At 44.5% G+C, this 13,464-nt stretch overlaps 1 protein-coding gene across 2 annotated transcripts in view; it reads right to left on the bottom strand.

Annotated features, from left to right (window-relative positions):
- The window catches only part of hepacamb (hepatic and glial cell adhesion molecule b), an 83,507-nt gene that overhangs the window by 18,264 nt on the left and 51,779 nt on the right, over positions 1-13,464 (bottom strand). For both annotated transcript variants that reach the window (XM_043676867.2, XM_043676868.2), the window contains exons 2-3: positions 11,768-12,109; positions 6,221-6,502 (exon numbers count right to left, since the gene is read on the bottom strand). In XM_043676867.2, the coding sequence (XP_043532802.2) occupies positions 6,221-6,502; positions 11,768-12,109 (624 nt within the window). The remainder of the gene's footprint in view (positions 1-6,220; positions 6,503-11,767; positions 12,110-13,464) is intronic.

Here is a 13,464-nt window from a genome sequence, read left to right as displayed (position 1 = left end):
AAAGTGTGGTACTCAGATCTGCTCACAGTACTCCAAGTGGGGTCTAACCAGGGTTTGCATAACTGTAGCATAACTTTTGCATCTTTATACTTCAGTCCTCTAGATATAAAGGCCAGCATTCCATTAGCTTTACTGATTATTTCCTGCACCTGCTCATGGTATTTTAAAGATCCATGCACCTGAGTCCCATGTCTTTTTGGACATCCACTATATTTGACTTCATTCCATCTAGAAGTACCTTGATCTATCTTTGTAGGTTAAAAATAGATAATCTCACACTTGCTTATGTTGAACTCCATCTGTCACAGTTTTGTCCATTCACTTAGTCTACCAACATCTCTGTAATTTTCTACTATCATCTACAGTGCTGCCCAGCTTTGAATCATCAGCAAATCTGGATGTATGACTTTCTATTCATTATCTGAACCATTAATAAATAATGTGAATAATTCAGGTCCTAGTATAGATCCTTGTGGGACAGTGCTGGTTCCCTCTCTGTTATCCAATTTCCCAGTCATTTGCCCTCAATTCCATTGGCTTCTACCTTAGTTAACAGCTCCTTGTGTGAGACTTTATCAAATTTCATCTGGAAATCAATATAAGCACAATCCACAGACTTTCCCCTGTTCATTATCTCAGTCACTTCTTCAAAAAATTAAAAGAGGTTTGTCAGGTATGACCTATTTGTTATGAATCTATGCAAACTCTCCCTAATTAACTGAAAATTTTCAAGACATTCAGTTACCTATTCTTGATTATAGACTTAAGAGTTTCTCCACCATAGATGTTAGGCTAATTGGTCTGTAATTCCCTGGTTTTGCCCTTTCACCCTTCTTAAAAATGAAGAGGAATGCACAATTTTCCAATCCAGAGGGACAATTTAGGGAACTATGAAAGATTATATCTAACATAACTGCAATGTGCTCCCCTATTTCCTTTAACACCTTCGGATGGAAACCATCAGGTCCTGAGAACTTCTCACTCTTTATTTCCATTAATTTCCTGATCAATTATGTTTACTTGAGATAATTTTATTCAGTTCCATCCCCCAATTCACTACTAATATCCTCAGGACTTGCAGTAAGCTATTCTTCCTTACTGCTGTACAAACGGAGGCAAAGTAATTATTAAGTATGGCTGCCATTTCCCCATACACATTGACAATATCTTCCAGTCTATAGTGGGCCAACATTTGTCCTGATCATCCACTTACCCTTATGTAACTATAAAATTCCATCTTAATAATTTTGATGTCCCTGGCAAGTTTCCTTTAATAATCTCTTTTAGTAGCTCTTATAAGCTGCTTTGTGATCCTTTGCTGGTCTTTGTATCTTTCCCATTCAGCAGGATCTATGCTGTTCTTTGCATTTGTGCAGTTTTATGCTGTCCCCTCTCTCTTTATTTCTGTGAAGACCAGCTTTTCCCTCTCAGGGATATAAACTAGCTTTGTGTTGTGCTAAATGTTTCTTTAAACATCCTCCACTGTTCTTCAGTTGTTTTACCCACTAACAGATTTTCCCAGTTTTTTATGTGGACAGTCTCTGTCTGATCTCTTAAAGTCAGCCTTACTTAACTCAAAATATTCTTGTAGCTGATTCATGCTTTTTGCTTTCAAATGCTACACTGAACTCGATCATGTTGTGATCACCATTTGATAAATATTCACACAATTATATTACTAATTAATTCCAACTCATTACTAAATCCGTTACTGCTTTCTCCTTGTTGCATCAGGACATATTGCTCTGGAATACTATCCTGGACACACTCCAGAAATTCACTACCTTTCTGACAGGTGCTGGCTGCCTCTCCCAAACTGTGGTAAAGTTAAAATCCCTCATTATATTACTCTGGCTTTGCTAGAAACTTGCCTAATTTCTCCATTTATAGCACTTCAGAACTGCTACCAGGGGGTCTATACACAATAGTTATAACAGTTTTAGATCCAGTACTGTTCCTCAGTTCAACCCAAACAGTCTCCAGTTGATGTTTTCCCCTCATTATATCCTCCCTCAACATTGAAGTAATTTTATTTCTAATCAACAAGGCTATTCCACCTCCCATGTCATTTTCTCTGTCTGTCCTGTAAATCAAGGCTGTATTTAGTTCCCCGGTCCTGAGAATTCTACAGCCACATCTCAATAATGGCTACTGGATTATAATCTCCAATTTGAACTTGTGCCTGCAGCTCATTTAATTTATTCCTTACACTCAGTGTACTTGTATTTAGAACTCTTACTTGGCCTATACATTGATGCTTTATTCACCTATTTATTATTTACTTTTACCAGTTTAATCAATACATTTCTTATCGTATTGCCATTATCTGCCGTAGATCCTTATGGTCTTAAATTCTGCTAATTTGCTAATAGTCTTAAAGTTTTATGCCCTTTACTTATTGATGTACTGGGAGAAAGTGAGGAGTGCAGATGCTGGAGATCAGAGTCGAGAGTGTGGTGCTGGAAAAGCACAGCAGGTCAGGCAGCATCCGAGGAGCAGGAGAATCGATGTTTCAGGCATAAGCCCTTCACCAGGGGCTTATTGATGTATCGACCAAGTAATATTCTTTATATATTTATCAGAATATCTCAAAGGTTTAAACACTTCCACCCATTCTACTCTTAACCTACTCTGTTCTAATTGAAAGGGTTTATGAAACTAGTTGAGGCACCAAACGTCTTCCAACAGAAAGTCTCTGTTAAGGCCTTGAGGGAGGACTCGCCTCCTGGTTCCAAAAAAGCAAACAATGTAAGAGATCAGGACCAAGGGTGGGGGATTTCTAAGCTGGACATTCTTGCTCTTAAGTGCTCAATCAGAACCCAGTGCTTGACGGCACAGGCTGTCACCTGACGTATCCATTCAATATTAATGGAGGTAGGGTCAGATTATGGATCTTGGAAGATATAAGATTAAAAATAACTTTTGAAGGAGATTGAAGTTTCTCACTTCATTAAGGGACAAGGGACATCCAAATTATGGGAGTTGATGGCTCTCACCCCCAAACCTGTTAATTACCACCTCATGTTTGTGCATGGAGTTGGAGAGGCTATCTCTTACCCCTTAAATCCAGCAATGTTTGTGGCAGAGGGTCATGGTGGATCCTTCTTCATTAACCTTTTAGGCCACAGTCTTTTGAGAAATGTCTTACAATGTTCCCTGCAACCTCACAGGAAAATCAAATAAAACTGTGCATTTAGCTAACCTTTCTATTCATCAGCTCAGGAATCTGTTATAACTTACATGCAAAATCTCAGAAGTGGTATTTACACCTAAACTCTCTGGGGGATTTGTAACTTTTGATAATAGTACAAATTGATGATATTGGATTGGTTGTTATTATACACACATATATATTACCTCATTTTACATTCAAAAGTTGTCCCTTCTTTAAGATCCATTGCAACCAGTTGCCTCCTTTTTTAAACTGTATCCCACTGTTACCTCTGTAAACATTCTACTCTGCCTCAGGCGGATGAATGTTATGTTTTGTTTTAGGCTAAATGTCAGTTTTGTCAAGTTCTATGGCGGGTTTCTCTCCACGAGGCCTCGCGTGTTTTCACACTGCATCGTCCCAAACTCTCCTTTATGATGATCCTCTTCTTGACTCTAGCCCCATTCTACTTGGAACAACTTACAAAGGCTATTGTGCTCCAGGACAAGTACTGTCAATCTGGAGCTGCCCTGCACAGTTTCTGACATTTACCCCAGATATGGCTATGCAGAGAAAATTGGGTTCCTGCTTTGTGGGCAGTGACCTGGAATTTCTGTGGATGGGAAGGTGTAAAGGTGGAACTTCCTCTTGCCCCAGCGGAGGCAATGACACCAGACCATGGTCCAAGGTTGCCATCTGGGTCAGTGCAGTTTCATCCGGCTGAAGGAATGAACAGCACTGTAGGAAGAAGGTCAATGTGCCATCATCTTCTCTCTCCAATACCTCATACTCACTCAATAAGGCTCATTCCCTACCACTCTCACTATTGCTTGCAACACCTTCTGTCACTCGCTGTCATCCATCCCAATCCCTGACATAGCTAATCCTGCATACTCTCTGTGCTGCCTGCTCAATTACTTGGGCACCTCACCACCTTCCCCACCTACACCAGCACTAACAGCTGGCCTCCCTGTTTCCCATAAAACTTGCCCCTCTTGCATTCCAGGAAGAAACAGACAACAATAGGGTAGAAGGAATCAAAATGGCAGTTGGGCTGCCTGACATTCAATTGCTCACCTCTTAAAGAGGAGAGGATTCTGACTCTGACACACCCCAAAGAGCTGACTGACCATCTCTGAGCCTTGGACTATATCAGAAACAGCCCTTGACCTACTGTGCAGAGACTCCTCCGAGTGAAGATGATCTCCCTTGATTTGATTGAGAACTCCTAACAACATGACAAGCTTCCTGGCATTGTGTCTTCAATAAATGTCAACGCAATACAAAGTACTGTGAGCCTGGCATCTCCAAACGAAGGACAAGGTGCAAAAAGGTAATGCAAGGAAGAGATGCTGTAAACATCCAGTCAGATTCAAAATGAGTGAGAGTGAAGAGAGTGAGCAGACAGCGCAAAGATTCCATCTGGTCCAAACCCTTAGCTGGGTGTGCGTCCCTGACCATGCAATGTTCTTACTGCAGCATTTTAGTGAGAGTTGCCATTGACCCTAAAGTGCAGCACTGAAGTGCAGAAGAGTATTGTAAGTGGATCAAGAATGTAGCCTGAGGGTTCTTAGAATTTACACATCTCAGATGCCAGTGTTGTTGAATGTGATGTGCGTGAGGCTGGAAAATAGTGCCAGGAGATGTTGGTGCTTGGTGTTTAAATCTGGAGCATGTGATGAGCTGAAACTGTCAGACTTCCACATCCACCTTGGTGTCTACTTTGCTTGCAGCCAAGAACAGGATAAAAAGCTGCATATTAAAGAGGAGGGACATACAATTAATAAGATTGTTAATAAGTGATGATCCCCCTGAATATGACATTCATGCCACTAGGCAAGAATAGGAATATAGGAACATTAGAATTAGGAGCAGGCGCAGGCAATTCACGCCTCTGAATCCACTCAGCCACTTAACATGATCATGGCTGATCTTATCCTGGTCTCAACTCCACTCTCCAGCCTGCTCCCCAAAGCCCTTTATTCTGCTTTTCTTCAGGAACATACCTAGTTCTTACTTGAATCTGTTGATTGATTCTGCCTCCACTGCAGTCTGAGGCAGAGAGTTCCACAGATTCACAACCCTCTGGGAGAAATAGTTTCTCCCCATCTCAGGTTTGAACTGATCTCCTCTCACTCTATATCTATGACCTCTTGTTTGAGACTGTCTCACAAGGGGAAACACCTTTTCAACATCCACCTTATCAATCCCCTTTAGCATTTTATATACCTCAGTCAGATTCCCCCCCCCTTATTCTTCTGAACTCCAGTGAGTACAAGCCCAAGCTATTCAACCGTTCCTCGTACACAGCCCTTTCATCCCTGGAATCAGTCTGGTGAACCTCCTCTGAACTGCCTGCAGTGACAGCACATCCTTCCTCAAGTAAGGGGACCAGGACTGGACACAATACTCCAGGTGTAGTCTCACCAATGGCCCATATACCTGTAACAACACTTCTTTATTTTTATCATCCATCCTTTTGTAATAAATGCTAGGATTCCATTTGCCTTTTTTATTCTATGATGCACCTACATACCCACTTTCTGAGATTCATGCACAAAGATGCCCAGATCCCTCTGCACTGACAGACTTTGAATCTGCTTCCCTGTCAAATAATCATTTGCCCTATTATTTTCCCAGCCAAAATAGACAACCTCACACCTATCCACATTAAACTTCATCTGCCAGATTCTGGCCCATGCTCATATCCATCTTTAAACTCTTTATCTCCTCATGACAGCCTGCTTTCCCACCTGTTTCAGTATCATCTGCAAATTATGCTATGTTACACTCTGTCCCTGCTTGCAGATCATTTATATATAATCTTGCCTTGACACTCAGAATTTATTTCAAAGATGCACAGGTTGTTTCTGACTTTGAGAAAGGCCTCACTGGATTTCTGGTGCGATTCTACCTCATTTCACATCAGAGCCCATGTCATTCAGGCGATGATACTGCCTTAGTTTTTGTACTTTAAATGTCATTGTCCTCCCTCCACTGTAATAATAATCCTACTTTGCCACATTATTTCCTACCATTCCCCCTTGGTTGTCCCTTATATGTACTTACTGTATACAGTCAGCTTCACTGGTATGCTTCGAGAGTTGCTGATAGGGTTCTCCACCATACAGCTGTAAAGGTCATCATCAGTTATGTGGACCCGTGTGATGGTCAGGGTTTTCTGATCACTTGACAAAGAGAATCTTTCATCATCGTCTAGGGGCTTCCCTCCTTTTAGCCATGTATATATTGGTTTGGTTCCATTTTCATGTGAGCAGTTCAGTGTGACGTATTCACTCAGTTCCAGGACAGTAGAGGATGACAACACCACCACAGGTTTTGTCACGGGGACTGGATAACACAAATAATAAACTCACAAGAGGTGCCAGGGTCATAAAACACACAACAAAGATGTGCTTGTTGAAGAACTTCTAAGCTCGTAAACCCTAGTCAGATATATTTTGATGCAAAGAGAAAGATGGAGGAATTAGGGCAAGTGAGTAAAAATTTGATCAAAGTCTTGCGAGAGTTTTAAAGAATGAATTTCAGAAATTCAGATTTAGACAGCTAAAGGGACAATAACCAATGGTAAGATGAACATAGCTTAAGCTTTTGAAGGACTTGGGGTTGGAGGGGGTTACAGACACAGGGAGGAAGCAACCACAGTGGATTTTCAATGAGGATTTTAAAAAATATATTTAAGGCACTGGTGGATTAGGAGTCAATTCAAATCAGATTGCACAGGGGTGACAGTTGAACAGCAATACAGGCAACAGAGTTGAATGAGCTATAATTAATAAAGGGCGGAATATGGGAAACCAGCCAGAGAAACAGATTCTTTGGATCAACTACTTCAGCAACAACCTGTGTCATTTGGGAAAAAGATACAGAGTTACCATGCTCTGGCAAAGAAGGAGTGGTGGGATGGTGGGATAATTACTGGCAGTGATTTTATTGTGGTCAACTAGAAAGTTGCAAACATGTTGTGAAAAACAGCAAACTTTCCATCTTCCTCAGCCATGATTCTTAGGGAATTAGCAAGTGGGTTTGTGGAAAAGGTATCTTGTAAAACATTTTGACAGATCGATTTTCTTTGCTTCTTTTGGTGCTATTGTTGGTGCTGATGAAGTTAGGGTAATCACTGCACATTGCTGATGCTGCCTGGCAGCCTTTCATTTCAGGCATAGTGGAACTTAGAAATCCAATCCATTTCATCTGCTAGTGTCTATACATCTTCAAAGAACAAAGAAATTTAGAGCCCAGGAACAGGCCCTTCGGTGGCCAAGCCTGAGCTGATCAAAATGTAATGTCTAAAACTGTCGGTCAATTCCTAAGCATGTGTATCCTTCTATTCCCCACCTACTCATGCATTTATCCAGATGCATCTTAAATGAATCTACTGTGCCTGCCTCTACCAGCTCTGCTGGCAACATGTTTCAAACCCTCTGACGACCCCTTCTCCCGCCTCCAACACACCCCATCCACCTGGACACCCAGTGCTGGCCTCTTACCCACCCTCGATCTCTTCATAGCCCACTGCCGCCACGACATTAACCGCCTCAACTTCTCCACCCCTCTCACCCACTCCAACCTCTCACCCTCGGAACGTGCAGCCCTCCACTCCCTCCGTTCCAACCCCAATCTCACTATCAAACCAGCAGACAAGGGAGGCGCGGTAGTAGTTTGGCGCACCGACCTTTACACCACTGAGGCTAAATGCCAACTCGCGGACACCTCCTCCTACTGCCCCCTTGACCATAACCCCACCTCCCACCATCAAACCATCATCTCCCAGACCATCCATAACCTCATCACCTCAGGGGATCTCCCATCCACCGCCTCCAACCTCATAGTCCCACAACCCCGCACCGCCCGTTTCTACCTCCTGCCCAAAATCCACAAACCTGACTGCCCCGGCCGACCCATTGTCTCAGCCTGCTCCTGCACCACCGAACTCATCTCTGCATACCTCGACACGGTCCTGTCCCCCTTAGTCCAAGAACTCCCCACCTACGTTTGGGAAACCACCCACGCCCTTCACCTCCTCCATGATTTTCGCTTCCCCGGTCCCCAACGCCTTATCTTCACCATGGACATCCAGTCCCTGTATACCTCCATCCCCCATCACGAAGGACTCAAAGCCCTCCGCTTCTTCCTTTCCCGCCGTACCAACCAGTACCCTTCCACTGACACCCTCCTTCGACTGACTGAACTGGTTCTCACCCTGAACAACTTCTCTTTCCAATCCTCCCACTTCCTCCAAACCAAAGGAGTAGCCATGGGCACCCGCATGGGCCCCAGCTATGCCTGCCTCTTCGTAGGATATGTGGAACAGTCCATCTTCCGCAGCTACACTGGCACCACCCCCCACCTTTTCATCCGCTACATCGATGACTGTATCGGCGCTGCCTCGTGCTCCCACGAGGAGGTTGAACAGTTCATCCACTTTACCAACACCTTCCACCCCGACCTCAACTTCACCTGGACCGTCTCAGACTCCTCCCTCCCCTTCCTAGACCTTTCCATTTCTATCTCGGAAATCAACAGAATCAACACGGACATTTACCTTAAACCGACCGACTCCCACAGCTACCTAGACTACACCTCCTCCCACCCTGCCCCCTGTAAAAACCCCATCCCATATTCCCAATTCCTTCGTCTCCGCCGCATCTGCTCCCAGGAGGACCAGTTCCAAATCCATACAATCCAGATGGCGTCCTTCTTCAAGGACCGCAATTTCCCCCCAGACGTGGTCGACGATGCCCTCCACCACATCTCTTCCACTTCCCGCTCCTCCGCCCTTGAGCCCCGCCCCTCCAACCGCCACCAGGACAGAACCCCACTGGTCCTCACCTACCACCCCACCAACCTCCATGTACAGCGTATCATCCGCCGTCATTTCCGCCACCTCCAAACGGACTCCACCACCAGGGATATATTTCCCTCCCCTCCCCTATCAGCGTTCCAAAAAGACCACTCCCTCCGTGACTCCCTCGTCAGGTCCACACCCCCCATCAACCTAACCTCCACTCCCGGCACCTTCCCCTGCAACCGCAAGAAATGCAAAACTTGCGCCCACACCGCCCCACTTACTTCCCTCCAAGGCCCCAAGGGATACTTCCATATCCGCCACAAATTCACCTGCACCTCCACACACATCATCTATTGCATCCGCTGCACCCGATGTGGCCTCCTCTATATTGGGGAGACAGGCCGCCTACTTGCAGAACGTTTCAGAGAACACCTCTGGGACACCCGGACCAACCAACCCAACCACCCCGTGGCTCAACACTTCAACTCCCCCTCCCACTCCACCAAGGACATGCAGGTCCTTGGACTCCTCCATCGCCAGACCATAGCAACGCGACGATTGGAGGAAGAGCACCTCATCTTCCGCCTAGGAACCCTCCAACTACAAGAGATGAACTCAGATTTCTCCAGTTTCCTCATTTCCCCTCCCCCCATCTTGTCTCAGTCAAATCCCTCGAACTCAGCACCGCCTTCCTAACCTGCAATCTTCTTCCTGACCTCTCCGCCCACACCCCACTCCAGCCTATCACCCTCACCTTGACCTCCTTCCACCTATCGCATTTCCAACGCCCCTCCCCCAAGTCCCACCTCCCTACCTTTTATCTTAGCCTGCTGGACACACTTTCCTCATTCCTGAAGAAGGGCTTATGCCCAAAACGTTGATTCTCCTGCTCCTTGGATGCTGTCTGACCTGCGGCGCTTTTCCAGCAACACATTTTCAGGTCTGATCTCCAGCATCTGCAGTCCTCACTTTCTCCTCGAACATGTCTCAAACGCCCACTACCCTCTGTGTGAAGTACTTGCCACGTGTATCCCCCTTAAACTTTCTACCTCTTACCTTGAAAGCTTGATCTCTCATTATTGAATCCTTCACCCTGGGAAAAAGCTTGTCCCTATCCACCCTGTCTTTAAGAAGGAATCACAGCCTGGTAGTCAAGAGAAGAAGCCAGAACCAATTCGCGTTCACTTATGAATTCAACAATAATAATAACAATGAGATATCCCAAATCATCATGACAAGTGTAGCACCACCCGAGACTGAAAAGAATTATAGTGAGCACTCAGAGCTGAGTTAACTAGTCTCAGCTAGGGTGATGTTAGTCAGCATTAAAATTATCGTGTCCCTGGGTAGAAATGGGGAAATCAGACCATATTTTGGCATCTATGTCAATGCAAATCAATTCTTCTTTCTTCCTTTCTATTTACAGAAGTTATATTTTGTAATATTTGGAGTGAAATGACCTGGATGAAGGGATTGAGTGCACTGTAGTCAAATTTTCTGATGATAGGGAGGGAGGGAGTTGTGACGAAGATACAAAGAGTCCGAAGAAGGATATGAGAAGGTTATGTTGTGGCAAATGGAGTATAATATGGAAAATATGAGGTTGTCCACTTTGATAGAAAGAATAGAAAAGCAGATTATAATTTAAGCAGTGGGAGATCAGTGTTCTGCAGTACAGAGGCATCTACATGTACTTGTACATGGAATCACAACAAACCAGCAAGCAGGTACAGCTTGTCATTAAGAAACTAAATGGAATGTGTCCTTTATAATAAAGGGAAACAGACCCTTTGACCCAACAAGTCTATGCCGACCCTCTGAAGAGTAACCCACCCAGACCTATTCCCCTACAACTTTACATTTACTCCTGACTAATGCACACATCTTTGAACACTATGGGCAATTTAGCATGGCCAATTCACCTAACCTGCATACCTTTAAATTATGGGTAGAAACTGGAGCACCAGGAGGAAACCCATGCAGACACAGGGAAAACACGCAAACTCGACAGACAGTCGCCCGAGGCTGGAATTGAACCCGGGTCCCTGGTGCTGTGAGGCAGCAGTGCGAACCACTGAGCCACCCTTAAATACAAAAGTATGGAAGTCTTATTATAACTGTAGATGGCGTTGGTGAGACCACAACTTGAGTACTAAGTGTAGTTTCCTTACTTTATCTGATGCGAGCATCGTGATAGTGATATAATCTGGACTGATATAATTTGGAGACCCAGGACTTTTAGGTATATTCTTTTCACCTTCTTTTTGAACTGGGCACTACCTATTCTTCAGCTTGTGTGTGTTTGAAGTTGCATTTTTATTATTTTTCTCATGGTTACAATGAAAATTGTTCTTTCTTTCCTTCAAAGAAACTTGTAATTGACTCCTGAGTTCCAGTGAACTAGTTAACTACGTCTTAACCGGAGAGAGGTATAGTCTCATGGTAAAATGAACACCAGTTTTTTCTATTGTAGCCCCTGAGCATTAAAATTCTGAGAGGAGTTTTTTTTTGTATTGGAGGGAGTTCAAAGAAGATTCACCAAGGGGTGAAGGAGTTCTCTTATATGGAAAGGTTGAGCAGCTTGAGCCAATATTCTGAAGTTTAGAAATATAAATAGCAATCTTGTGGAAATATATAAGATTATGTAGGAAGTGAAAGATGTTTCCCCTTTTGGAGAAACTTGGAACTAGGAGCATAGATTCACAACACCTAAGCGGGAACCAAGAGGGTCAATAGCATTTGGAATTCTCTCTCCCACAGGATTGGTAAACAACGCAGTATAAGTCAAACAGCCTGCTACTTACTATCAACAGTTAAATTGAGCGTCTTCACTGCAGTGGAGGCATCATCTGTGATTGCGATCTCGACTTCATACATTCCTTCGTCGGTTGGCTGCAAGTTGTGGATCAACAGGGATCCGTTGCGGAAGATCACAATCCGATCCTTGTACTCTGGCCGTAGTTTGCCCAGGATGCGTGTACCAAAGGATTGGACCAAAGGGATGGGCTTGTCCCTCTTCAGCTGCCACTGGATGACTGGAGTCTCTGAGCTGCTAGCTGTGTATTGTATAGAAAGTAAGACTGATCCTCCCACGATCCCGTGCGTAGTGAGCTCTTCTGCTGTTATATTCACTCCCTCTACTGATGCTGGAACAGCAAGAATATGTAACACATGAGAAAGGAGTATATTCAGTAAAAAAATCAGGAGTTGGATTGGATAATTGTTACCTTGCCCATTAATTGTTGCTGCCCCAGTTTTGAGACAGATACAAACTTGAAGAGGAAGAAAGAATATGCATTTATATCACATCTTTCACAACCTCAAACCCCTTCAGGTCCCAGGAGATACTTTTTGAGGTGTGGTTACTAATCCAATATCAGAAACATGATAATTTTTTGTGCACTGCAAGCTCCTTCAAACATCAGTGTGGTTAATCACCACAGCATGTGCTTCAGTGTTGTTTGTTAAGGAATGATTATAAGGAGGGCACACCTGCTCTTCAAACAGGAGCACAGATCTTTGCCACTACCCTGCACCCTCCTCTCCAACCTATCACCATCACCCTTCACCTTCACCTACCTATCGCATTCCCAGCTAACCTCCCCCCAGCCCCACCCCCACCCCCTCCCATTTATCTCTCAGCCCCCTTGGGCCTCCCTCACATTGCTGATGAAGAGCTTATGCTCAAAACATCGACTCTCCTGCTCCTCGGATGCCGCCTGACCGGCTGAGCTTTTTGACTCTGATCTCCAACATCTGCAGTCCTCACCTTCTTCTGTTACCCTGCAGTGGCCTGGTAGGGTCAGTGTTTACTATCCTGGCACTTTCAGCAATGAAGGAACAAGATGTTGAAGAACATTGGGAAGGAAGCAGTATAAAAATCATTGAATCCTTCCAGTGCAGAGGCAGGCCATTCAGCCCAAGAACACTAGCTCTCACATGAGCATCCCTCTCAGACTCATCCCATCCCATGGCTAACCGACCTAGCCTTGTACACTATGGACAATTTAGCGTGGCCTATCCACCTAACCTGCACAACTTTGGACTGTGGGAGGAAACCCATACATACACACACAGGGAGAATGTGCAAACTCCACACAGTCACCCAATGGTGAAATTGAACCCAGGACCTTGGTGCTGTGAGGCAGTAGTACTAACCACTGAGCTACTGAGCCATTTGCAAGCTTGATTTTGTTTGAAGGAGAAGACAGCTCTCAAGGGAAATGGCAGCCACCAACATTCCCTCTACATTTCTTCCACTGTTCTGTATGTAACCCCTTTACAGCAAGGCTTGAACCTTCTAACATTCCTGTGCAACTGCATGTGTGCAGAAACCACCAGGCTGTCAACTCCATGCTAAAGGAACCACAGCTTGCCTCCTGTGCTGCACATTGCCAATTAGGTTGGGGCCATGCACCTACACAGCTTAGAGACAATGGTGGACAGAATCTGAAGAGAAAGAATTAGTGATATATCAGCAAATACAGAGACTAAGGGAATC

The sequence above is a fragment of the Chiloscyllium plagiosum genome, unplaced genomic scaffold (assembly GCF_037043375.1).
Source record: "Chiloscyllium plagiosum isolate Xiang-an unplaced genomic scaffold, Cpla_swu_hap1 HiC_scaffold_29, whole genome shotgun sequence".
NCBI classification, from domain to species: domain Eukaryota; kingdom Metazoa; phylum Chordata; class Chondrichthyes; order Orectolobiformes; family Hemiscylliidae; genus Chiloscyllium; species Chiloscyllium plagiosum.
This window is presented reverse-complemented; position numbering and strand designations above follow the sequence as displayed.